Source organism: Palaemon carinicauda, chromosome 8, assembly GCF_036898095.1.
Source record: "Palaemon carinicauda isolate YSFRI2023 chromosome 8, ASM3689809v2, whole genome shotgun sequence".
In the NCBI taxonomy this organism is placed as follows: Eukaryota; Metazoa; Arthropoda; class Malacostraca; order Decapoda; family Palaemonidae; genus Palaemon; species Palaemon carinicauda.
The window spans coordinates 58,432,069-58,459,641 of record NC_090732.1 but is presented as its reverse complement, the minus strand read 5'-3'; the positions used below and the strand labels follow the sequence as shown (position 1 = coordinate 58,459,641).

The following is a 27,573-nucleotide window of genomic DNA, read 5'->3' as shown; positions in this document are numbered from 1 at the left end:
TATATATATATTTCATATCTATATCAATATCTATCTATCTATCTATCTATCTATGTATCTATCTGTCTATCTATCTATCTATCTATCTATCTATATATATATATATATATATATATATATATATATATATATATATTATATACATAATATATATATATATATATATATATATATATATATATATATATATATATATATATATATGTGTGTGTGTGTGTGTGTATTACATAAGTATGACACATCAGGGACCAGCTGGTCAGTTTTAATTATTAACAAAACAAAGTTATGATCAGACATCCCAATTGGAGATCCAACCTCACTTGTTGCAACACCATGGGAATTGGTGTATACTAGGTCGAAGCAGACCTGTGAGTAGCTTCACTTATGACTTCCTCACAGCTTGATTCAGAGGTAAAGTCCAAAGCTCTTAAGCTATGGTGCTCAGTAGGAAAACAGAATTAACCACTCCTTATGGTGAATGTGTAAATCACCAACCTTTCTATAATCTTGTATCTTAGTCATAATGGTAAGCAGATAGTCGAAGATAGAATCATCCAAGTCTGGAACTCTGGAGTAAAATAGCTCTCAGTGTTTTTTTCTCGGAATCTGGCTCTTTTATTCTGGCAATTTATTCTATTTTGGACATTTTATATAATAACCTACTATTACACAGTTTTTTACTGAGGTACCACGTGCATCCAAATAAATTTGATTCAATGGCAAAGTTTCAGTAATATCTGCCTCTCAAATTTTAAAATTCCATTGCGACATAGTTCTTTGAAAATGTAATTTTTATGCAATATTAGAACTTATGTATATAGACGTTAAGGTTCTATATAATTGATGTATGAAGTTACTATGAACGGTATATATTGTTGGAAAATCATGCAAAAGTGAATGTCCTCATATGAGGACGCTGGCAGGAAGGGGTATGATCGAGTCAGAACCAGCTTAATCTTATAGAAAAGGAAAATTTGTGTGCCAGCGTTTACTTGAACATGTTTAATCAGGCGTGGGCAGTTTCTTTTGGTACACAGATGAATCATGAACTAAAAAATCTCCGTTTATTCAAGTACTTCATTGATACCACACCTATCAAGTGATTTTGAAAACCTAGACAGGTAAAAAATATCAGATTTTCTTGCAGTTGGTGTTGCTTAATAATCTTGTTATTCAATATATGTTTTATATGTTATATGCTATATGTTATATATGACTTTACTATCCAAAGAGCTGACAAAACTGCAGCCTTCGTCCTAATTGACATCAGAAACTATTTTGAAAAGCTGTACACCTTCTTGGCTGACGCCTCTAAATTTGAGTGACTTACTACCAATCATAGAGAGTACATCAAACGGGAGGTCAATCAGACCATCGATGCCATCAATGTCTCCGCCAATGCCATCCACTTCAAACCTATAACTGGTGACTTTGGGATGGATTACCTTTATGGGAATTTCAAGATCCATAAGGCTGGCATCTCTATTCATGAACGTCTCCGTAGATGAGACCATCCAGCTTATCTTAGACCGAGTCTAGAGAAACGACTTGACTCCTCCACTCAACATCCTAGAGGCTGCCCTCCGCACCCTCCTGGAAATCTGTACGAAGAAGACTCCTTCTCCACCCACACAGGACATATGAACATTCAGTAGCCTGGTGTAGCGATAGGCACCCCTATGGTCATTCTTTTTGCTAACTTCTACAGGGGTGTCATCAAGGAACGTGTTTTTGCACGGGTAGATGGACCTGATATATATGTCCGCTATAATGGCAACACCTTTGAAAAGCCCCACTACTGAATCTATTGATGAACTTTGTAGGACCTTGGAGGAGTGCAGTTCTCTCAAATTCGCGATGAAAACATCAGAAAACGTCTGCCTTTCCAATCTAGACGTCCTGGTCTCAACTGCTGAGCGTGATTTTGATACCCCATTCTACACTAAACTCATGAACTTAGCCTTTGGTTGAATGGTGATAGTGAATTCCCCACTAGATACAAGACGACCGTCCGTGCCTATGTTTGTTGGGTCCTCTCCCATTGTTCCTCCTGGACAGAGACCCACAAGGAACTGGATATGATTGCTCAGATCCTTGTTAACAAAAGCAGGTCAATAGAGAGGTTAAACGGGCTAAACGGGCTATGGACAACTGGTACGAGAGAGAGTCCCGCAGTGAGAGCATGTCTTCTAGTATCAACTTCTACTACAAGGGCATCATGCACAGTCAGTATCAACAGAATGAGAAGGCCAAGTGGAATTCACTAAGAACCATGTCATTCCTGTTCAAGAAGACTCTTAACATCAACCTCCTCATTTACTATTAAACGAAAAAGACTAGATCCCTCACTATGAGACACGACACAGTCCCTTGGTCCAATGTTGTTTATTCCTATCAATGCCCAGTCTTTGGATGTCTTGCCGTTACATTGGAAGGACAACGATAAGATTATCCAAAAGAATGTCCTGCCATGTCAAACAGGCTGCCATCAAGATCCACCAGCTCCTCGTTCACACCAACGTGGCTCTATAGCAGGGGTGGGCAAACTTTTCAGTGTAAGGGCCACATTAAAAAAAATAAAATTTTACTGGGCCGCATAGTATATTTTCCAGTATAATTGATATCTACAATAGCCAAAATATATTGTTTTCAAACTGAAAATGCAATAATTTTTAATTTATTAGCATTTTAAAGTACTGTAGACTAGAGGATTCCCATGAAACGCATTTATTTAGAAAAACAATTTATTTAAAAAAAAAAAGCAAAGTAACTCTGTTTAAGAAATAGAAAAATAATATATTTTTATTAATCAATAATTTGGAGTAGAAGTTCAAGGTAAACATATAGATTAAATCCAAAAAGACATATTTTATATATTTAGAGAAAAACTTCACATGAAGCATATTTGCTTGAAAACAAAGTAACTCAATTTAAAGACAAGAAATATTTGTATTGATATTTTAAAGCAGTAACTTCATATGAAACATAAACATTTATTAGACAAGCAAAGTAGCTCAGCAACTGAGCAACAGAAGTATCAAAATGACTCAGTGAGAATGATGCAATTGACTGCAATCATTTACCAGTTTGTTGAAATTAGGTGTCAAGTTGCCTGTACTGATTCTTAACACTGACTGAAGATTCGAGTCTGTGAGAAGTGACCTGTTCTTTGACTTGTTAACTTTCAATATAGAAAAAGTCTGCTTACATATGTAAGTTGATGCAAATATCACAAAAAACTTTCTTGCAAAATTTTTCAGATTTATAAACTTTTCTGAGTGCAGAGATGCACAAAACTCGACCAGTGGTTTATTTTCAAAGAGCCTCTTTAAAGAGTTGTCGGCTTGCAAATCAATCAGTTCTACCTGCAGTTCTTCAGCAGCTGTTTCAACGTCACAGGCAAAAGGTGAGCTGAGCAAATCAAACTGCCCTTCAATTGCCTTGAAATCGGCAAATCTTCTGATAAATTCATCTCTTAGATCCGTCAACTGGTAACTGTATTTGTCTGATAGTGCTTGTGTAACAGTTCGTGTTTTCAACAGAGGAAAATGAACAAAGTTTTGCTCTTTAAGCTGCTTGGAAAAAAGTTGAAGTTTCAATTGCAATGCTTTCACTTCCACATACAATTCATGTGCAAATAAACCTTTGCCTTGTAGTTTTGTGTTTAACCCATTCAGCTTTTGCATAATGTCCACAGCAAATGCAAAATCACAAACCCATTCGTCACACTCCATTTCCCTTGAAAAGTCACAAGAGATGTCTTTCATATTAAAAAACAAGACAACCTCTTCTTTAACGTCCCACATCCTCTTCAATACTTTCCCCATACTTAACCATCGGATATTTGTGTGGTACAGCACATCAGTAAAATCAGCCTCGATGTCTTCCAAGAAGCTTCGGAATTGGCTGTGATTCAGTCCCCGTGCTCTTATTAAGTTCACTGCACGCACCACTGGATCCATAACGTGTTTGAGTTTAAAAGATGATCTTCAGAGGCTTTCTTGATGTATGATGCAGTGAAAAGACAACACACTGTGCGATGGAAAATCTTCTTTGATTTTATCATTCATCAAGGTCACAAGGCCACAGTGTTTACCTATGAGTGAAGGAGCACCATCAGTTGTAATACTTGCCAATTTATCCAGGCTTAATCTAGACCTCATTAGACTGTTAATGACACTATTGTATAAATCTTTTCCAGTAACAGTGTCTTTGAGAGACTCCATAGATAACAATTCCTCTGTAATTTCGAAGTTTTCGTCAATTCCTCTGATATAAATGAGTACCTGGGCAGTATCCTGAATATCATTACTCTCATCTAAAGCAATAGAAAACCACTGAAAACTAACACTGGCTGTTAACACCTGATTTTGAATATTCATTGCAATTGCATCTATGCGACGAACAATAGTTCTTCGTGACAGAGATATGGCTTCCACTTTAGATATGACTTCAGGACACACAACACTGACAGCATCAACCATGCAATCTTTAATAAATTCTGCTTCTGCAAACGACTTATTTTGTTTTGCAATTTTATTTGCCAATACAAAACTTGCCTTTGTTGCATTCCTTTGTAAAGATGAAGTTTTTTCAAACACATTTTGTTGTTTCTTCAAACTTTTCATCAGATCAGTTGCCTTCTTTTGCAGTTCTTGCTTTGATAAATTGCTTCCAAAGTTGGTGTGCTTGGTTTGAAAGTGCCGTTTCAAATTGTATTCCTTGAAAACAGCAACTGTATCATGACAAATCAAACATACAGCTTTAACTCCGACGTCAGTAAAGAAATACCTTTCAGTCCACTCTTTGTTAAATACTCTGCATTCGTCTTCAATTTTTCGTTTTTTAGAAGGCTTCGAATCACTCATTTTGGGTAAAGTTTGAAAGATAGTAAAAGCTGTGCTGAAATAAAATGTCCAACGTCTTCTTTCTCTGGAATCTGCCAGGACACTGAAATGATTGAATATAAGGCAATAAACTCATTGGCGCGGTAACAAAGTTACAACGTGACCAAAACGTTTTGTACACTATCGAGATTTAATCCCACTGGCCACTGGTAGCAAACGTGTCCGATACACGCTTCACTCACGCATACGCCCATCCCAGATGCCGAACTGCATCTTTATTCAACGATGGCCAATTATAGATTAAAAAATGAATAAATAAAATAGAATAAGAAAATTAAAATCATGAAAAAATCTATTTCCGTCTGGTTGAACAAAAATAATGAGTGAGAAAGGATGCAAATAAAATAAAGAAAAAATGCAAGATAGAGAGACAGAGATAAAAAAGCAGAGAGAAAGAGATAAAGAAGAGGTCAGGCAAGAGAATAGCCCTTTTGTCCGTAACAAAAGGGCAGGGAAAGAAATAGAGTGAGCGAGAACAAATTTCCGATTACTTACATTCCAATTTTAAAATACTGGTTATAAAATCCTTTTGGACATTTAATATTCAATATTTGGAGGGCCGCATGAATTCCATTGGAGGGCCGCATGCGGCCCTCGGGCCGTAGTTTGCCCACGTCTGCTCTATAGAATATCATAAGGTATAAAAAGATCATTGGCAGTGCCACGGATGGCAAGAAGCATAGGATATTTGAGGCCCTGCTCATGCAACAAGAGAGACATAACCTGAACACAACTCAGGAGATGCTCCTCCTCCCCTTTTGCCAAAGGAATGTCTCCAATCAACCTTGTAACAACGGCAATGAACAGTCAGGTAGCTTGCCTGTTACTGAGATTTTCTGGCGGGCTTCTCCGTCAATCAGTAACCAGCTCTGGATTGAGTCCTCAAACCTGGCCCCTGAGCGGATGAACTGCTTGCATGACTACGAGACCCACTCAGGCAGCATGTTACCCAATCAGCGTGCCTCTCAGTGAGCCCTGGCTCGGTCTACTCAGTCCCTGACTCCACCCAACTCTGACGATCGTGAACAGAATAACGGCAACCACTGGATCAGAGCCTCTTCCGGTGAGCACCTCAGCCAATTGGAGATCAGCTCATTCCTAGACCAGATCCGGATTCGGCCTAAGAGGACCAATCAGCGACCAGAAGTTGATGTGAGGAGCCAACTACGGCGTATATAAGGAGCCAAGCCTGCTCACCAACTTTGAACCATATTTGGCCTGTTGAGGAGAGGAGATACTCTGCACCCTCTCGTAATGCGTACCAGCCATAGTCTATTGTAGTGATCTTGACAAGTTTACTTTTAGTAAAAGTATAGGTTTGTTATGCATCTTGCTCTCTTGTATCGATGACTAACATGCACAGTTACTGGTAAAACGAGGCACTGACAAAAAAAAAATAAATAAATAAAAAATAACACGATCAGTAGTAAAGCTCAATGGCAAAATTAACGCTACTGAGGCAGAGAATATCTTCAGTTAAACTTGCCTAAAAGAGCGTGTACTACAAAATATTTTGGAATTTATTATATTAACAATACTTTTCAATATCATTCGTGCAACCACTTTTCAAAATAATCCTTCCTTGTTATTACTCATCACCCCAGTTTCCTCATGTGATAACAGCTTATATAAGTAGATTTTTCACTTATTGCAGTCTCCTCATATGAGGTCACGGTTAATAAGCCTAGTAGACAAAAATGACATGGTTTGGTCTGTATTGGAGCAAATTTTTACAAAAAATGTATGATTTGAAAAAGAAAAAAAAACTTGGGACACGATGGGTTATGATATATCAAACACAAACAACAGTTGTTGTGCCCGCCTCAAACTTTTATGACTTGACTTTAATGGCATCCATATTCATAGCAAGACTTAGAGAAGGTGGATACTCAGTTCTAATATACAAGGCCATTCCCCTTGTCCTAGGAATGGAATCCCGTTTTAAAACTATTGGTTTTCTAAAAACTTGGAATATGTAGCTCACATGACGGCCTTATTTGAGAAATCAAAGTTTCTAAACATGATAACAGAATATTATACTATCTGGAGGCAACTGTAAAGTCTCAAATATTGGCATGCAGTCCACGAATATTGCAATACACTAGAGGACATTGGCAAAGTTTATAGCGCACGGATCCCAGATGTTATTCAATACTTCCCGACAGAATAAGAAAGAAAAGAAATGAAACAAACTCAACAATAATGGTAACAAAAACAATATTTACACGAATAAATAATAAGTGACTCATACAACTCATAGACTATAGCCAAATAGTTGGACAAAATGGGTCAACATGGTGGAACCGGCACACCATGCAAGGTTAAGTACCCTTCAGGATAGCCACTTCAAATGAAGGGGGTGGGGGGCAATAACGATGGGTTTGAAAATGAATGACCGAGAGGACGATAAAGAAATAGATAGGGAAAAGGCAACATCTCGATAAACAACCAGGCATCCCTGGCCCTTTTAATCAGTGTGCACAGCACACTGTTAAAAAAAGTGGAAGAGAAAACATAGACTATTCTCTCTCTCTCTCTCTCTCTCTCTCTCTCTCTCTCTCTCTCTCTCTCTCTCTCTCTCTCTCTCTCTCTCTCTATTCCTTAAGGATTTATGAAGAAAAACATAAAAAATAGTCGTGCGTTCCATGAAATGAGAGGAAGTGTTTTATGAGACATGCTGTCTCTGACTAAACTAAGTGTTAATTTTGCACTTCTTACCGTAACGTTCGAGACTGAATTGTGAAATTCCATGTAACTCATCGCCTCGATTATTATTTTTTTTTTCGCATAAAATAGAATTACGTCTGACAAAATAGAGTATTTTCCCTTAGATATCCGGGTCGCTGTTCATTCTCGTAGCATGATCTTCATTATACACACTTCCTGTGCAAACCTAATGTCGTGGGACACATGGCTTTCCAGTATATGTACAGTATGTAAGTGTTAGAATCTTGGAAGCTTTGTGAAAGTATGGAGAGTCAAGATGATAAAAACGTTCTCTGGTTTGGTATCGTGATTTTGGTTTAATTTCATTATAAAAACTATGATATAAATTAGAGTAAACATAGAAGCAACAGTGTATCATATTGTCGTTGGCCTTCATTGAAATAGGTTATTAGCTTTCTTTCATTGGATGAAAGATGACTAGTTTGTGCAACTTTTCCTAACTAAACGTAACTCACAAAAGTAAGTTCTTAAAGCTAACTTGGTTTTGATTGTATTTTAGCAAATTTCTCGTGAAATTATTTAAGTAGATTTTAGTTATTCAGTATATCAAAAGTGAACGTAGTAAATATTTCTAATTTTCCGATCTATATATCTAAATCAAAATTGAAATGGCAATATAAGTAATGGATATTCTCTGGGGTCATGAGAGCCATATGAAGACCACCAAAATACATGATATTCAAGATTATTTCCTCCAGGATGTGGTTTAATTCTGTAAGGTAGTATTATCAGATATCTCATATCTCTGCAAACTTAGAAAAGTTCATGTTCATAGTTATTTTCGATTAAACAAGCAATCAAAGTATTGTTCCTTATCAGATCTTCAATAAGAAAAAAATATCGATTTAAACATTTGGCTTCAACTGGAATAAACCAACACTGTGGGATTGCTCCATTGCATAAAACATGGTTTAACAGAGATTCTGGCAGGATATGATAACCCTGGGCAAGTTAGTTTATTAACAAAAACGGAAGCTATACACAATTAAAAAACATTGCAATATGCATTGTGAAGTGTTTCTAGTCCAATGTAAGTTTCTTTAGAATACACTGATATTAATCATTGAAAAGTTTTATTACTCTACAGATCAGTCTTTTCCGGCTGAGTCAAAGCGGTTTCTGTCATGTCCACATTAGGATATAAATGATTCTTGTCATTGACAAGCATGCTGGATGCATAGAATCATTTCTAAAATACTGAACAGTTATCCTATTATTTTCATTACTAATAGACAGTTAACTCCGTTTAGAATATTTGATAAGTAGACAAATGTCTCCCAACAGCGTACACAAGCGCAGAAGGGAATTTGCACCTTTGTCTAATCTTCTCCTACTGTAGACCTCATGTAAGTGAGAGCATCTGTTCATAGTAGCGAAAGGACTTTAGTCTGAAGGCTGACGACCGTAAAACCTCAAAATTTAGAGAAGGATAAAAAGTGATCCAATTCCAATTCTCTATCATAATGTCAATATACAGTATGTTAACGTGGCATGGTACAATATTCACATTATTATTAGGCAATTTTTTTTTTTCAATTAAACATATCATGGCTTATGAACAATGATTATAATGAGTAATGATATGCAAGTATAACATAAATCTAATTAAAACAAAAATCTGCTTTGTTTACATGGTATCAGCAGTAGACCGTTTTATTGGGTAAACATAGCACAATAAAGATTTTACCTTTTGAAATTAGAACCAAAGGAGTAGTAGTAGAACTGAAGAATCTTATACAGAGTTAAAAGAGAGCCCTAGATTTTGTTTCAGAGAACATGAAAGGAGCAAAGAACATGGAGTGGGTTTACTTATTAATAAAAACTTGTAGGTATGCACCAACATACAGAGGAAGAAATCAAAACAATTTTATAAAGACCTGGAGATATCTGAAAAAAGCATAAGACTCAATTTACGCTTCTTTTGGGCTATTTCAATGCTAAAATGAGTCAAAAGAAGAGAGGAGAATCAGCAGTAGTTAAATTTGGAATAGGCACAAGGAACATAGAAAATGGACATGGCGAAGCATAAATGGTATAGTAAAAATAAAAAGAAAAAGAAAAATATTTTAATCAGCGAAAAAGTTAATTTAGTTAAATATGTAACTGTGTTAAACATGCTAAAGTCAAGCAACTATAGAATGGCGAGAAGTAAAATTTGTTGAGATCTAAGGAAAGAAAGAGAAAAGTAATAAAAATAAACATCTCTATAAGAAACAAAATCTAATGAGTAGTGAAGCAATACAAAATAGACACTCCCAGCTACATGAGTGGTAGACTTTTTGCCATGGCCACTCAGTTCAATGACCTCTTTGAAATGGTGTCTGCTATGCGCGATCCGTTTCCGCTATGATGCTATGTAGCACGTGACTTCTGGGAAGGCCACTGGGTCCAGATTCAGAGTGAAATTGATGTTTGTTCACAAATATTTGGTTCAAGGCTGCTGCTGCTTGTTTATCAACAACGAAATTGGCATGCAAAGGACGTTTGTTAGTATATGTGAAGGTCATTGCTCAGTTTCCGTTATAAAGGTACGTACCATGTGACTTCCGGGAAGGTCACTGTGTCCGAATTCTGAGTTAGATGGTGTTTGTTCACAAGTATTTGATTCAAGGCTGGTCTTGTTTGTTTATCAACAACAGAATTGGCATGCAAATGACATATGGGTTCATGTGAAGGTCACTTTGGTTGATTCGTGGCACGTGTTGGGTGATGGGGGTCACTGGGTCCGAGTTAAATCATTTTTTGTTAACAAATATTGGCATTAAGGACTTTTTACTATAAAAAATATAAGTCACTTGGTTGTGTGCTGACATGGTGCAACCCCAGTATTTTGCCATTCTCTTTTTCTCCCACCTGTATAGGAAGGAAGGCGTTCTACCCCTTTCACTTTCCAGGAGTTGGTGTTTACTCCAGAAAAATTGTTGCCAGGCTTTTACGTGCCTTTTGTATCGGGTTTAGAACTCAAGCATTCCATATTGAAACGTGTAGCATGCTCAGTCGTAAAACTGCCAAATATTTTGACGCACCTCTCTCTCTCTCTCTCTCTCTCTCTCTCTCTCTCTCTCTCTCTCTCTCTCTCTCATAAACTGCTGTTAGCCGATAGGACATTTAAAAAAGAACTTATAGCATCATTTGGGCCTAAAAGCATCCCAAATGTATTGACATAGCCCTTCTCTCTCTCTCTCTCTCTCTCTCTCTCTCTCTCTCTCTCTCTCTCGTTGACTGTTGTTAACCGTAGAGTGAGGGTAACGCGGCACAAAAATACATGGGTAAACTAGATGGGTACTCGAGCGCAGACTCCACCGCGGCAGATTATTTCTAGACCTTTCGCTCGACCTTGACCTTGATATTTGTATTAATTGGCGTGGATTTTTATACTCTAATATGAACGAAGTTTGAAGTCTCTGTGACAACGATGTCCAAACTTACGGCTCATTATGTTGATCGAACATTTTGCTTGACTGTGACCTTGTCCTTTGACCTTGACCTTCCAAAATATAATAATTTTCAGCTTTTTAAATAAAAGTTAATTCCTGCAAGTTTCATCACTTTACGATTAAAATTGTGGCCAGGAAACAGTCCACAAACAAACACACACAAATTACAAACACACAAACAGGGGCGAAAACATAACCTGCTAACTTCGTTGGCGGAAGTATTGGGATACGTATTACAGAATAGTCTTCTTTTATTTAAAGGAAGCATAAATCCAAATAATATTCCATGAATAATGGCATATAATTTCCCAGCATTTAGTATGGAAATTCTCACTCCAATAACTTAACAAGCATTCATTTTTATAAGAAACACATGCATTTTACACTCTCAGAATCATAGGAAAATTTTTATTGGACGCCCTGACATCACAAAAGACATTTCGGTTTTGATCAATGGTTGGTTATCTCTCTCTCTGGGTTTCTCCAAACAATACAAGAAGTCTACTTTCGTCGACTTGCTTATCAAACGTTAAATTGATTCTTAAATCCTCAGTTTTCTCTACCTTGAGCGTATCCCTCAATTCAATTTCGGGTTTAAGAATAAACACAATCACGTTGCAATCACGGTCATAGCAATCAAAATGAATTAGGTGATCATAAGTCAAACCTAAAGATTTTAATGTCTTGTAGTGAAGATGAGGGTAATTTTTGGGGAATTGGGTACTTAGGCCATACAAAGTGGAACCATTCAGTGTTACCCTTATATGACTGAGATTATTATGAACAAAATAAATAGGATTCGTATTCAGAACACCATTAAAACTCTCCAATTTAACAATGGCTATGTATAATTTCAGATAGAACCTTATTGAAAGGTAAATCCAACGTTGCCTGCATCTGATTAGGAGCTAAAGCATATGTCCTGTAAAGTTTTTTTGTTAAAGACTGTTTCCACTGAACTGTTGGGATTTGAAAACGCGTGATGGAGGGCAAGCAAAGCCGGTGGCCTTGGGATGACCTTATCAACGTGGAGTCTAGCCTTTTGGAGATTAAATTTAAATTACTCGGCGGCAGCGGTGGAATTAATGAACCACGCAGTCGGGGCTAATTCCATCTTGATACGAATGTCAATATTATCCATCAAATATTTATCTGCTGAGGCCACATCAAGCATAAGGGGATGAATAAGATACAGTCCTTCTCTTTTCCCTTCAGCCCCCCCCCCCACTCCTTTTTGATTTTGTTAAATTTTGTAAACCAATTATCTGGTGAAACATTTGAATTGGATGTTCCCTTGTAATCTTTGAAATGATATCCAAGCCGTTCGACTGTTTTGATGGTATGAGACTTGGCCGTGGCTAATAACTTTATATAAGACCAGTGATTGCAGTGGGTATTTGATTCTACAAGTCTTTCCTCAGTATAAACCTGACTCGACTTAAAGCTTGTATTTGCCGAAGCGTTGACAAATATATCATCTGAGCCATCTCACAACGTGCTTCCATTGGGTGTAGTGACTTTTAAATGTAGTTCTATAGCAAACTAACTAAATCAATTAGTGTTCCTTCTATGCCACTGATACAAAATTTGAGATAACGATCAGTGATTGCCCCTCCTGATGAAAGATCAGTGGAGAGGATAGAACAGGTTTGACAATCAACTACAGACATTTCAACAGCCCGCAAGCGGTTAGGCCTCTGGAAAGCCTCCACGACACCTGCTGTGTACATTGTTGTGGGGAGTTTGCTCACTACAAGGCCAGCAATTCTTGGCACCGCAGATGCCATATTAAAAGAATTCACTCACACAATTATTTACTGGAATTAAATTACATTGCACAAAACACGTCTTTATATCCTAAATTCCTACGCGAAGAGATACTCTTTTATTTACTCCTCTCTTTCCATTACTTTTAGCATTTTTCATTTTCTTCCCCATGCCGGCAACAATACCAGTCGATTTTAGCACCTCCAGCCCCCTCTGTTTAAGGCTAGATTTGAAATCTTTTGTACCCAGTTGTAAATTACCCCTGACATTTTGCCCAAATTCAAGGGTTGAAGGTAACATGACTTTTGCTACAAAGGAGACAACTCGTTTAGCAAGTCCAGCTAATAGGCTAAAAAGCCCACTCCTCTGCTGCAAACGTCTTGGGGCTCTAAAAATCTAAATATCCCTTAAATCCCCTTCATGTTGAAGTTTTTTTCGGTCACTAGTAAATGTGATGCTAAACTCCTCAGGAGACAGTGGAAGAAACACAACCCCTATGGTGCCTCACTCTAGAATAAGTGCTTACAAGGGGTTGTAGCAGCTTTTATATAATTTTCAGCTTCGGTCTAATAAGAAGGATACATATTGTATTGGAACACTCACGAAATTGTATTTCTCGTTCTTCTTGGTCAGCCAGACGAATGGATACTAAATTTAATTCCTTTGTACCTAAAGTGTAATACACATAATTATGATACTCTATCGTTTTACTTTCCCACAAACTAAAGGTACCCAATATATTAACTTTTATAACCCCCGAGATAGGACCTTTCAGTGATATAAGAATAAACAAAGATGCAGTCTACCCCCGATATGTTGGAAGGGGGAAAAGGAGCTAGCACATTATTTGTCGAAATGTAGCTCTAATTCTTTTACCAAATTTTAATTTGGTGGCGTGAATATGTCATTTTCGATAAATTGCTTCTTTAGTTTCCTGTCTCTTTGTAAACTTTAATAGGACCCTCTCTTTTTTTTAGTCATTCTCTAATAGACCTACCTCAGGCAAGTTTTCTTCTTAAAATTTGAGTGGGAGGATGGTCTTCAAAGACATCTGTTATATCTTTGTTAATGGTAGGCACGAAATAACCAGCATCAGTGGATAGGATACTTATCCTAGGTTTTTAAGTTTCTCTGTACTTGACGATATAGTAGCCTCCCTGCCTAAGGATATTTGCATCTTCATCATAATTATTTTTATTCTTGAATCAACTTCCCCACTGACAAGCCAGTAAGTTTCATCTGGGTAGCGAATACTGATAAGGCCTACTTCATACTCCAAATTATGATCTAATTTTATACTATTCTCGAGCTTGTTTGTAAAGTTACTAGATTTTATTTTTATTATATCCCTATTTCCCAGATTTCAGTGTTACAACATGGCTTTCTCCAACCATTGTAACCAACGGATAACTGAAGTATTTAAGATGTGTCAGGTGTATTTAAACCAAAATTAGCGTAAGAATTTTTATCAATGAAGTATCTATTACATAATCATTCTCCTTTGCAGAATAAAGATATCATTAAATTAAAGATAAAAGTACAAATGGCCAATCTTTTGGTTAAACAAATGAGAAATTTTTCTTTGGTTGAATAAATGAGATTTTTTTTTTGTTAACCCTGGACAGTTTCTGCAATTTTGCCAACCTATTTAGGTGCGTCGGGATCGAGTTCTCTGCAGGTAGCTCAACCTCAAATCCGTGTGGGGTCGAGCTAGACCCACCTCGCCCATCTAGGGTTAAACAAATGAGAAAATAAGTATGTTCAAATATCACCGACTACAAGCAAATCCTCCAATGTAACAAAGAAAAACCTTTCCAAGTTTTCCAAGTCAGAGGGCAGCCTATATTTTTTAGATGCAAATAAGACAAGTTATTCACCATTTCCAACCATTCTCCTTACCAAACTCATTAACTCCAGAAAATAATATTGCATCCATACTCAATCGTGCTAGCTGGACTCGACCTCCCAATACCAATAGGGATTGCGTAGATATTAATGGTTTCATTTCCCTTTTCAAGAGCAGACTGCTCCAATTTGTGTAGACACCTTTTAAAGTTAAAAACGCGGGCCTCAGTGGTATCATTTTCAAATTCACGACAAACTGAGTCTCCCTTGAGGTTTCCACATACAATCAAAGCTTTTATAGGTAGTAGGTTGGCCTGGGCACCAGCCGCCCGTTGAGATACTACCGCTAGAGAGTTATGGGGTCCTTTGACTGGCCAGACAGTACTACATAGGACCCTTCTCTCTGGTTACGGTTCTTTCCCTTTGCCTACACAGACACCGAATAGTGTGGCCTATCCTTTACAGATTCTCCTCTGTCCTCATACACCTGACAACACTGTGATTACTAGACAATTCTTCTTCACCCAAGGGGTTAACTACTACACTGTAATTGTTCAGTGGCTACTTTCCTCTTGGTAAGGGTAGAAGAGACTCTTTAGCTATGGTAAGCAGCTCTTCTAGGAGAAGGACACTCCAAAATCAAACCATTGTTCTCTATTCCTGGGTAGTGCCATAGCCTCTGTACCATGGTCTTACACTGCCTTGGGTTAGAGTTCTCTTGCTTGAGGGTACACTTGGGCACACTTTTCTATCTAGTTTCTCTTCCTCTTGTTCTGTTAAAGTTTTTATATTTTAAATAGGAAATATTTATTTCAATATTGTTACTATTCCTAAAATGTTCTATTTTTCCTTATCTCCTTATTTCCTTATTTCCTTTCCTCACTGGGCTATTTTCCCTGTTGGGGCCCCTGGGCTTATAGCATCCTGCTTTTCCAACTAGGGTTGTAGCTTAGCATTTAATAATAATAATAATAATAATCACTATCATTATTGTAATAACAATTATTATTATTATTATTATTATTATTATTATTATTATTATTATTATTATTATTATTATTATTCAAATTCTTTTCCTTGTACCCCGTCACTTTATTATAGAGGAATTTCCATCAGTAGGAGCAAAGTAGTCCCTAAACTTTTCTTCTTTTTTATTCCACAAATTTTCATAATCACGTGGAAGTGGTTCTGGAGAGGAATAAGGCAGTTCTGCCAATTTGGTGAGTGGATTGTTGACTGGAACTTCACTTACTACTTCCTCATCCTCCCCTACAATATCTGGATGTCTGATGCGTGAGAACTCTATGGAGTCAAATGATAACGTTTTGAATCAAAGGCCGAGTGCAACTTTTATATCCCAGTGATACTCATCTGACCCCGTACATTTCTAATCGACCTCACTGTGAGATAGTTGACTTGATGATCTTCCAAGATATTGGAATACTGATCATGCCTAATAAGAGGATGGATGTGGCCTTAATCACCTTTCATCCGATTAATCTGTACCTGGCTGTTAATTAGCGAAGAATACATTTTAGATTTCAACACTTCCACCTCTGCTATAAGAGTACTTACAGTTTCTGATTTTAAAAGCCCCAGCTCCTCTTTTTCCTCATTATTAAAAAGCAGATGATCAACATGGAATTTGGAAAAATGTATATACTATTTCAAGGGCCCTTGAGTAAACCCTGAATTAAGATCAGTAACTTCCAGAACAAAATTTAAACTATCTGTCAGTGTAAATGAACTTGACTTTATTACCATAAGTATTCTTGAGAACCTTATAAAAGAAGTAGAGATCAAATTTAGGTGCTTCCAGAATGGCAAAACCTATGTAATTAGGCATATTGATGGCGACCTGTGGAAGGTTGGAAGTGCTGAAAATGCAATCTCAAGCCATACGGATGTCGATTTTAGCCTCGGATTCCGGGTTTCATTTAAGTAGGTGGCTGCTTTATTGACCAGTTTACCTTATTTTTCATAATTTAAGGATTGAAAAAAGTCTCCCTGAAGATGAGTTGCTCATAGCTTTATTTTTTTTTTTTTATGTTGATGAGGTTACTGCGGTCCACGCTTCGATGTTTGTTTTAATATAATCCCTCATGTAAGCACTTTTATTGAATTCATAGATTGAATGCACAACCTCCAGTTTCAGTCCTAAGTCCATGTGCAGATGTGATGGGTGGCCATAGGCTTTTGCACTGTACATTCAAGCGTCCTCCTTGTTCTAATATGTTTATACAGTAGGAAAATAGATTTATAAAAGCAAATTCCTCATGGGATAATCATACGGACATTTCATCAGTGGCTCTAGCAACTTCTTTTGAAGGGGATTTAGTAGTGACGAGGAGCCAGGATCCTTTATCACCGTTTATAATAGCATTTTCAATACTCTTTCCTAAAAGCAGATTCTTTTCTTCATTGGAAAGTTTATGAATTCCATAATTGTTGCATACATGGAGTTGAAGTCTAAATAAAGAATATAAGTGCTTTAGTGAAGAACTGGATTAAATGGTGGATTTATTTCATAGTTGGCTGTGAATGTCTGGTGCATCACAGAAGTGAAACCCCCTCCTAACGTTGTGCCTAGTTATATTATACAATTCCTCATTATAAACGTGATACAGCTATGTTACTCCTCTTAAGAAAGCTGTCAAAGACGTAGGATGGAAGTGAAACAGTGTTGTAAATCAAGATTGTACTTATCATGAAGTATAAAACACCACCAAATAAAAATATCCCCCAATAGAGCAGTATCTACAATAAGGTTAAGAAGAAAATCTTTGATTGTTTTACAATTGCCTATAGTCAAAACATGTTGAGCCTGTTTATATTTCTCATCTGATAGATCGCAGGCCTTTAGACTGTTGTAAAATTCCGTTTTGGGGAGCAACTGTTTCCTTGAGTTTTGTAAGACTGTCTATATAGTCATAGCAGAACGGCAGTTTACCATGAATGACTTTAGCCCATAATTTCACATCCTTAATACCACTTAACATTTCCTCTGTTAAGCACGCCTTCCTTCCATCCCTAAAATACTGAGAATCTAAACTATCTCAAGAAGAACCTTGAAAGGCTAAAGAGTCGAGGAAAATTCGCTCAATTCTTAGTCCTTGCTTCGTCATGATTGGGATTTTGACTCTATCTATAAGTTCCATAAGGATATGACCCAGGTCGTAACTCGATTTGTTTGTGAAAACAGGGAGTCAAGTTTAAAGTTCGCGACAAACTGAATTACAACGCATGCAGTAAGCCCCAATAAAGTTGGAGTTCGGCATGGTCATGGTGCTAGTGCTTGTCATGCCCGTGTTTGAATGGTGTCTTACACAGCTGGCATATGTCCTACTGTTGGAAAGTTCTTTCAACCTTGGCCGTCATATGAAGTGGGAATATTTTCTAGTGCAATCTTATTGACTCCCAACAATCATTAAGATCTGACAGAAACTTATTGACACAATCATTTCCACAATAATAACTGGAGGCTGGTGTTTGTCCTTCGCCATTGATAATGATATCATCATCATCTCCTCCAATGCATATTGACGTGAAGGGCCTCGGTTAGATTTTGACGGTCGTCTCTATCTAGAGCTTTTAAATCAATACTTCTCCATTCATCATCTACTTCACGCTTCATAGTCCTCAGCCATCTACACCTTACCATGATCTCATCCACATATGACACTTGAGTAATCTTTCTTATAGTTTCATTTGTAATCCTGTCCTGCCATTCAACTCCCAATATTCTACTGAGGGCTTTGTTCTCAAATCTACAAAATCTGTTGGATATTGTTTCATTAATATACCACGACTCATGTCCATATAGTAACACGGATCTCACTAAACTGATATACAGCCTGATTTTTATATGTAATATCAGGTGATTTGATTTCCAAATTTTACTCAACGTAGCCATTGTGCGATTTATTTTTTTCAATCTTTCATTAAACTCAAATTCTCAAGATCCTCTTTTAAAGATCATAGTTCCTAAATATTTTAATGATTACATCTCATTAATTCTTTCTCCTTCCAATATTTCATCTTCCATTGCATATTCCATTCTCATTATCTCTGTCTTTCTTCTATTTATCATGAGCCCAACCTCATGTGAAATTTTATGCATTCTAGTACGCAAGCTTGGCAAGTCCTGTGGCGTTCTGCTATTAAGAACAGAGTCATTAGCATACTATAGGTTAGCTAATTTCCTGTTATCAATCCAGTCCAATCCTTTTCCACCATCCCCAACTGTTCTATGCATTACAAAATCCTTGAGGAGGATAAATAACATAGGTGACATCATATTCCCTTGGAGTACTCCATTGTTCACTGGAAATTCATTTGATAAGGACTTAATCAAATATACATATTTAAGAGGAACTCCATAATAACACAGGGCTCTCCACAAATTTGGCTGGTGCACACTATCAAAGGGTTTTTCATTGTCCACAAATGCCATAAAAAGTGGATTTCTATATTCTAAACATTGGAGTACCACATGTCTTAAAATGAAAATTTGGTCAGTACAACTTCTACCTTTTTTAAATCCTGCTTGTTCATCTCTCAGCTTTTCATCAATCTTTCTTTGTAGTCTCTTTAGAATGGGAATGCTATATATTTTCATGACAACTGACGTAAGTTTGAAGCCTATGTAATTATTGCAATCAGTCAGATCTCCCTTTTTTCCCCTTTTCGTAAATACTCCTAGTTCCCATTCAACAGGTTTTCCCTATCAATGCCACATTTTACAAGATAATCTTATTAGTATTCTGGCAGTCACTTAATTTTCAGCCAATATCATCTCAACTGTTATTCCATCGTATCCAGGGGCTTTCCATCTCTTGAGTTGTGATAATAGCTTCGACTTCAAACACACTGAATTCCTTCATGGGCATATCAAGGTCTTCCTCAGCTTCAGGTATATCAATAAAATTATTCCCTTCATATCTCCTATCCATAGCCTCACTGATGTGTTCCATCCAATGTTGACTTTCTTCATCTTCTGTTGTTATAACAGATCCATCTCTCTTTTAGGTGGGTATATGCTTCTTCTTCTTTGCCCCAGTTGAGATTTCATTAATAATCCTTGTAACTGCATTTCCCAAAACTTCAATACCATCTGACTGATATATGTTCTTAATATCACACTATTCTTCATTATTTGTCTGCTTTTCCTCTCTTAAAACCTCAATTCTTTTTTCCAATTGCAAAAGTTTCTCTGTTTTCATCTTCTGGAAGCTTAGTTGTATCAAACCTAGGTATTCTATTGAAATTTCTCTTATGTGATTTCAGTTTTAATTTCAGTGTGGTAATGAGGAGCTGGTGATCACTGCCAATATCTGCACCTCTATAGCTTCTTATACTTCTCAGAGTCCCCCTTTTCTCTTTATTAATGGCTATGTGGTCAATTTGATTTTTATAATTGCCACATGGTGACGTCCATGTGTATCTTCCTCAGCTTCAGGTATATAAATAAAATTATTCCCTTCATATCTCCTATCCATAGCCTCACTGATGTGTTCCATCTAATGTTGACTTTCTTCATCTTCTGTTGTTATAACAGATCCATCTCTCTTTTAGGTGGGTATATGCTTCTTCTTCTTCGCCCCAGTCGAGATTTCATTAATAATCCTTGTAACTGCATTTCCCAAAACTTCAATACCATCTGACTGATATATGTTCTTAATATCACACTATTCTTCATTATTTGTCTGCTTTTCCTTTCTTAAAACCTCAATTCTTATTTCCAATTGCAAAGGTTTCTCTGTTTTCATCTTCTGGAAGCTTAGTTGTATCAAACCTAGGTATTCTATTGAAATTTCTCTTGGGTGATTTCAGTTTTAATTTCAGTGTGGTAATGAGGAGCTGGTGATCACTGCCAATATCTGCACCTCTATAGCTTCTTATACTTCTCAGAGTCCCCCTTTTCTCTTTATTAATGGCTATGTGGTCAATTTGATTTTTATAATTGCCACATGGTGACGTCCATGTGTATTTGCGGATGTCCTTGTCCTGGAAAATAGTACTTCCAATAACAAGATTGTTTGTTGACCAAAACTTATAAAATGTGCCCTTTTTTCATTTGCAGCTTCGCCAAGACAGTCAACAGCCATCACCTTCATTATACCTTGATTATTCCTTCTAAATTTATCATTGAAGTCACCAGTCACAATTTTCATACTTCCCTATGGGATCTCATCTATTACTTTCTGCAGTTCTTCATAGTATTCATCTTTCCTTTCTTCAGGGGAATCATTTGATGGTGCATAGTAAACGATGATACTAATATTGCACTGCTTTGATTTAAACTTTGCTAATAAGAACTTACTATTTACAGCTCTCCATTCCGTTATGCTTTTTCTGCTCTTGGTGCCATCATCATACCCTTGATAAGGCCAAAGCCTATTATTCTTATCGTGAACACCCTTGCATCCTATCAGTATCAGGAAGTCGGTCACTGGGTGAGTTTTATATAACGGCGGTCATCATTTCAGAACATCATATTTTTTACCCTTTGGGTATGTTGCCCGGAGATCATTTGGTATATTTTACTGATATTTTACGAAGGTATTCCAGCATGAGGTATTTTTCCAATAATATTCGAGTGCAAAATTACAATTCGGCTTTGTGTGTGTTCTATTGCATATATTTCCTGCATAGTTTAACTTTAAACGTGGTTTGTGCAACTCTTAGAAAACTAAGAGAGCATTTATCACCAACTGACCTAAAGGAAAACGACTTAACGGTAATGTTATACTACCTGCTCCATCTGCATTCGAGGGCCTGTATGTATATCAGGAAATATACAAAACCTGAATTTTCAATGTGGATTTTCAAGGTGATCAGGGGACGTTAATAAACAGGTTCTGCCCCGAATGTTGCAGTACGGAGCTGGATTAGTGTAAGTTATTTCATACTTAAAGGTGGTAATGGTATGTCATAGTTCGGGAAATGTTATTTGGATATATGCTTCCTATAAATAAAAGAATCTGTAATAGGTTTTTTATTTACCATGTGTTTTAGTGCTGCGTTACTCCTCACTATACGGATAACAACAGTCAACGAGAGAGAGAGAGAGAGAGAGAGAGAGAGAGAGAGAGAGAGCCTTATTGCCTTATTGCCTTATTTTTTGTTTGGGTTCCCCCAGGTCCCTCAGTGTGAGGCACCTCGTATATCCACCAGAGAGTTGCTAATGCATCTTCCGGTGTATTTTGCATCTTCCAGTCTTGGATGGTCTGGGATGCATCTTAGGTATTTATCGAGCTTATTCTTAAACACATCTACGCTCACTCCTGATATGTTTCTTAGATGAGCTGGCAGCACATTAAATAGTCGCTGCATTATCGATGCTGGTGCGTAGTGGATTAATGTCCTGTGCGCCTTTCTTAGTTTACCTGGAATATTTTTTGGCACTATTAATCTACCTCGGCTTGCTCTTTCTGATATTTTAAGCTCCATGATGTTTTCAGTAATTCCTTCTATTTGCTTCCATGCTTGTATTATCATGTAGCGTTCTCTTCTCCTTTCTAGACTGTATAATTTTAAAAATTGCAGTCTTTCCCAGTAGTCAAGGTCCTTAACTTCTTCTATTCTAGCAGTATAGGACCTTTGCACACTCTCTATTTGCGCAATATCCTTTTGGTGTTGTGGGTACCATATCACATTGCAGTACTCGAGTGTACTACGTACATAAGTTTTGTAAAGCATAATCATGTGTTCAGCTTTTCTTGTTTTAAAGTGTCTGAATAACATTCCCATTTTTGCTTTACATTTAGCCAACAGTGTTGCTATTTGGTCGTTGCATAACATATTCCTATTTAACATTACGCCAAGGTCTTTAATTGCTTCCTTGTTTGTGATTGTCTCATTATTAGGTCCCTTGTATGCATACACCATTCCTTCTCTGTTTCCATAATTTATTGATTCGAATTTATCGGAGTTAAATACCATCCTATTTATCTCCGCCCATTCATATATTTTGTTTAGATCTCTTTGTAGTGAGTTCCTATCCTCATCACAAGTAATTTCTCTACTTATTCTTGTGTTATCGGCGAAACTTCTCACTACGGAGTTTTCAACATCACAGTCTATGTCTGAGATCATAATAACAAACAGCAGTGCAGCTAATACCGTACCTTGTGGCACACCTGATATTACCTGGGCTTCATCTGATTTCTCGTCATTTGCAACCACTATCTGTTTTCTGTTTTGCAGGAATTCTTTTACCCATTTTCCTATCTTTCCCACAATATTATGCTTTCTCATTTTTTTCTCCAATATGTTATGGTCTACCTTGTCAAAGGCTTTTGCAAAATCTAGATAGATCACATCTGTCTTTTTCATTTATCATATTTTTGTATATGTTTTCATAGTGTGCTATCAGTTGGGTCTGTGTACTTTTTCCAGGCACGAAACCGTGTTGACCCATATTAAACAAATTATTTTTGACCAAATGGTTCATTATTTTCTTTTTTATTACCCTCTCATACACTTTCATAATATGTGATGTTAGACTAACAGGTCTATAATTGCTTGCCTCTAGTCTTGATCCACTTTTGAAGATAGGGGTTATATAAGCTAATTTATGTTTAACATATATCTCGCTCATATCTACACTTTGTCTTAGCAGTATTGCAAACGGCTTCGCGATAGTGTTTGCAGTTTTTTTTAACAAAATCGCTGGAACTCCATCTGGTCCGGCTGCCGATCCATTTTTAATTTCATTTATAGCCTTGACAATATCTGCTTCATTAATATCTATATCCGTTAGATATTCAACATTTTCTTCTCTCATTTCTGTTTCATTATTCTCATTCACAATTCTTGGCGTGAACTCACTCTTATATTTTTCTGCTAATATGTTGCATATTTCCTTTTTTTCATTCGTTAGCTGTCCTTCAATTCTTAGAGGGCCTATTTCTATTCTCCCTTTATTCATCTTTTTTGCATAGGAGTAAAGTACTTTGGGGCTTCTTTTTATATTTTGAAGTGTCCTTTCTTCTTAGTCCCTTTTTTCATTTTCTTTTGACTGTATAATCGTTTGTTCTGCATTTTCTATCTTACATTTTATTTCCCTCATTTTCCACACATTTTTTTCTTTTGCAAGATTTTTCTTCCACATTCTAATTTTCTGAAATAAGATCCTTCTGTCTCTTGGTATGCACGTCTTTTGTTTATTGTTTTTTTTTCGGTACATATTTTTCAACAATTTTCTCCAGTATTTTGTACAGTATGTCCGTATTTACCTGTATATTATCACTTACAAATATATTTTTCCATTCTTTATTCAGTTCTTCATTTATTTCTGACCATTTTATATTCTTACTGTAAAAATTATATTTTCCATATCCTTCCCAAAGTTTTGTGCTTTTATTAATTCTGCGATCACTTGCTTTGGAATGAACTATCAATACTATGATATTGTGGTCTGAAATTCCCGTGTTATACACTATTATTTCTTTAACATAATTCACCTCATTCACTAATACTAGATCTAGGACATTTTTCTTTCTTGTTGGAATGTGGTTTATTTGTTGCATATTATGTTCTAATAGCATATCTTGAAGCTTTTCAAATTGCCTCTTATCTTCTGCGCTACTATTACTCTCTTTTTATATGTATACATACAACCACTTTCTTCTATCCGTTCTTTCCAATCCACGAAAGGAAAGTTAAAATCTCCGGATAGGAGTATATTCCAGTCTTTATGGTTTCTACATATATCATCTATTTTTTCTATTATTATGTCAAACTCCTTAGTATTTGGGGGTCTGTAAACTACAATATTCACTAGTTTTTCAAATTCAAATTCTACCGCAATCAATTCACATTCTGTGTTGCTGTATTTTTCACAGACTTTTCCTTGATTTATGTCTCTTCCATATATTGCGGTTCCCCTTTGATTTCTATTTTTTTCTGTCTGATCTATAAGTTTGGAAACCCTTTATCTGGTCATCACTGCCAGTCTCTTGGGAATACCATGTTTCACTTAAATTTAATATATCTATTTTTTCAATTTGGGTTAGTTCTTCTAGGAACTCTATTTTCCTTTTAGAGTTACTAGTGACTAAACCCTGTGCATTCATCACTATTATGGTTTGTGTTTCATCCCCATTATTTAATATTGGTAATAATATGGATTCTCCCATGCTTCCTTCCTGTTCTGATATGATGTTCTTTTCTTCATTTCTTGGAATTCTGCCATTAAAAAATCCAACTTTTCTATTATATTTGTTCTTTCGCCTTCATATTTATTTTTGTGTGTAAACCTGCAATTATCCCCATATCTGCACCAACCCCTGGCATTATAGATGCATTCTTTGTAGTTGGGCTCTATTTGTGCAGATTTGTGTTGAAAGGCCTTTTTTGGTGCATAGTGCGGTATATACGTGGCCTGCTTTTTTGTTTCTTTTTTTGTTTCATTTTTGTTTTTCTTTTCAGTTTGCTGAGTTTTCTTACTCTCATTCATAGTTGCATGATGCATATATCGACATTTTTTGTTGATACTGCATCCTTTTCCTTCTTTTAGGGTTTTGCATATTTTTGGATGGAGATCTCTGCATTCGTCTCCATATCCGTCTAAATACACACATTTGCCATATATTTCATTATTATGGCATATCTTTGGATGCTTGTAATAGCATTTTTCGCCAAATCTGCAATTCCCTCTTTTCAGCATATTACAGACTATATCTTTCTTTTCTTTTTTTCTTGTTCTTGCTCTTCCCTAAAAGTATGTAGGTCCGGGTAGAGTCTCTTGGGTCTATTATTTGTTTCCATCTGATAATTTATTTCTTCATAAGTATGTTGTTGGATGGCATCATAAGTTATGTCAATGATATCCTCTGCATCCTTACACATATCCTGTTCATTTTTCTCTTCTTCTTCTTCTTCTTCTTCTTCAACTATTTGCAGATTTAGTCTCGACTTAATTATATTTTCTATCCAGACTAAGCATGTTGAGCAGAATACCTTTGTGTCTCTATTTTTTATTTTTTGCTGTATTTCAGCACATGTGGGGTGTGTTGGAACATGACAGGCATCACATTTTCTAATCAATTGTTGAGGATTATTAATGGAATACCATATCTTACATGTATTACACCATTTTGGCATTCTTTTTCCCAATGCATCAATCAGCATATTCACCATATTGGACTTGTTATTGTTCTTTGATGGAATGTGTTGATTGATGTAGACTTTCTTTATAAGTCTCTTTATCACTTGGATCTTCTTTGGAATTTCTTCTATTATTTTGCTGATGTTTTCCGCAGATTTGTTCCAGTTTATTGGATCATATTGTTTCAATATGTCTGCGAATATTTTTCCGTCACACTGGTTGGAGTTACTGGTGACCTCTGTTATCAGACGGTCGAGCTCCTGTTTCGCCAACTCATGGAATTTGCTTTTGCTAACTCCAGTGATGTCTCTCCACGAGTTGCCTGTGTTATACAATGCCATCTTGATCAGATTTTTATTAATTCACAAGATAACTATCCTATGCCGCGTTAAATCAGGATATTTTTAGGGACGCACAAGTGTTCACTCACCGGCACACGAATACAACTCAGAGAGAGAGAGAGAGAGAGAGAGAGAGAGAGAGAGAGAGACTAGGCAGCAAGTGTAAAAATATTTGGCTTTTTTTTAGAACTGAAGAAGTTACAAGTTTTTTTAGATGTCCCCCCAATATGGAATGCTAGACTTCTAGGCCTAAAACAAAAGGTACGTATGGATATGGCAAAATTTTTTTTAGGCATAAATACCAACTCCTTGAAGGCCATAAAATGTGGAAGGGCATGAACGCATTTCTCCTTACACAGGTGGGAGAGACAGACTGGAAATACCGAGGTTGCGCCATGTTCGCACACAACTGTCTGACTTATTATATGTTAGTTGATAAAATTTGTAAACAAAAAATGATTGAACTCGGACCCAATGACCTCCACTGGCATCCATGTGCTACATATCAACAAGAGTGACCTTCACTTGGACCCATATGTCATTTACATACCAATTCTGTTATTGATAAACAAACAACAACAGCCTCGAAGTAAATCTTAAAAAAAAAAAAACACCCTTTATCTCAGAATTCCGACCCAGAGACCTTCCCGGAAGTCACATGGTACGTACCTTCATAACAGAAACTAAGTAATGACCTTCAAATATACCAACATTCGTCATATGCATGTCAATTCCGTTGTTGATAAACAAGCAGCAGGAGCCTTGAACCAAATGTTTGTAAACAAACATCAATTTCACTCAGAATCTGGACCCAGTGACCTTCCCAGAAGTCACGTGCTACATAGCATCATAGCGGAAACGGATCGCGCATAGCAGACACCATTTCAAAGAGGTCATTGAACTGAGTGGCCATGGCAAAAAGTCTACTACTTACATGATGAAATGGAAACAAGTAACGAAAAAATGAAAATCAATTTAACAAAATTTGTATTGGAATCAGCACAAGAGATAGGTGGTAAAGTTTTTAAACAAGATCAAGGATAACTATAAGAAAAGACAAAAGCCTAATAAAGAAATGATTGGAAATGTGTGGAAAATCAGAAAGAGGAAATAGAATTAGCAGAACTATCCAAAACAATAAACAAACTAAACTCCCAAGACATTTGTGAACACAATCAGACCAAAATTGAGGAAACACTAAAGAAAGGAAGAGGTATCAAATTGATGAAAAGAAGACTTAGAACAGGTCACCAACAGATGTTTTCTTTAAAGGAAGGAAATGGAAATATCATGAACAAACGAAAAGAAGTAATAAAACTAGCAGAGAATTTCCTTACAATGCTATACAATAGGGAGATAAGGAATAAGTTCGCTAATAGAAATAATGAAACACCTAAGCCGGTACCAAATGTAACAGTATGAGAAGTAAAGTAAGC

The 27,573-nt window shown here is 36.5% G+C and overlaps 3 protein-coding genes across 4 annotated transcripts in view; 1 reads left to right on the top strand and 2 right to left on the bottom strand.

Moving 5' to 3' along the window:
- The window catches only part of LOC137645738 (muscle calcium channel subunit alpha-1-like), a 1,524,573-nt gene that overhangs the window by 126,857 nt on the left and 1,370,143 nt on the right, over nt 1-27,573 (top strand). The gene's annotated exons all lie outside the window — the stretch shown is intronic.
- Nucleotides 1,938-3,962, bottom strand: LOC137645241 (general transcription factor II-I repeat domain-containing protein 2A-like). The gene is made up of 3 exons (XM_068378062.1): nt 3,717-3,962; nt 3,084-3,572; nt 1,938-2,093 (listed from the first exon to the last, which is right to left on the bottom strand). Exons 1-3 carry the CDS (start codon nt 3,960-3,962, stop codon nt 1,938-1,940), a joined length of 891 nt encoding a protein of 296 aa, XP_068234163.1.
- LOC137645240 (general transcription factor II-I repeat domain-containing protein 2-like) lies at nt 3,990-4,484 on the bottom strand. The gene has a single exon (XM_068378060.1). It carries the CDS (start codon nt 4,482-4,484, stop codon nt 3,990-3,992), a length of 495 nt encoding a protein of 164 aa, XP_068234161.1.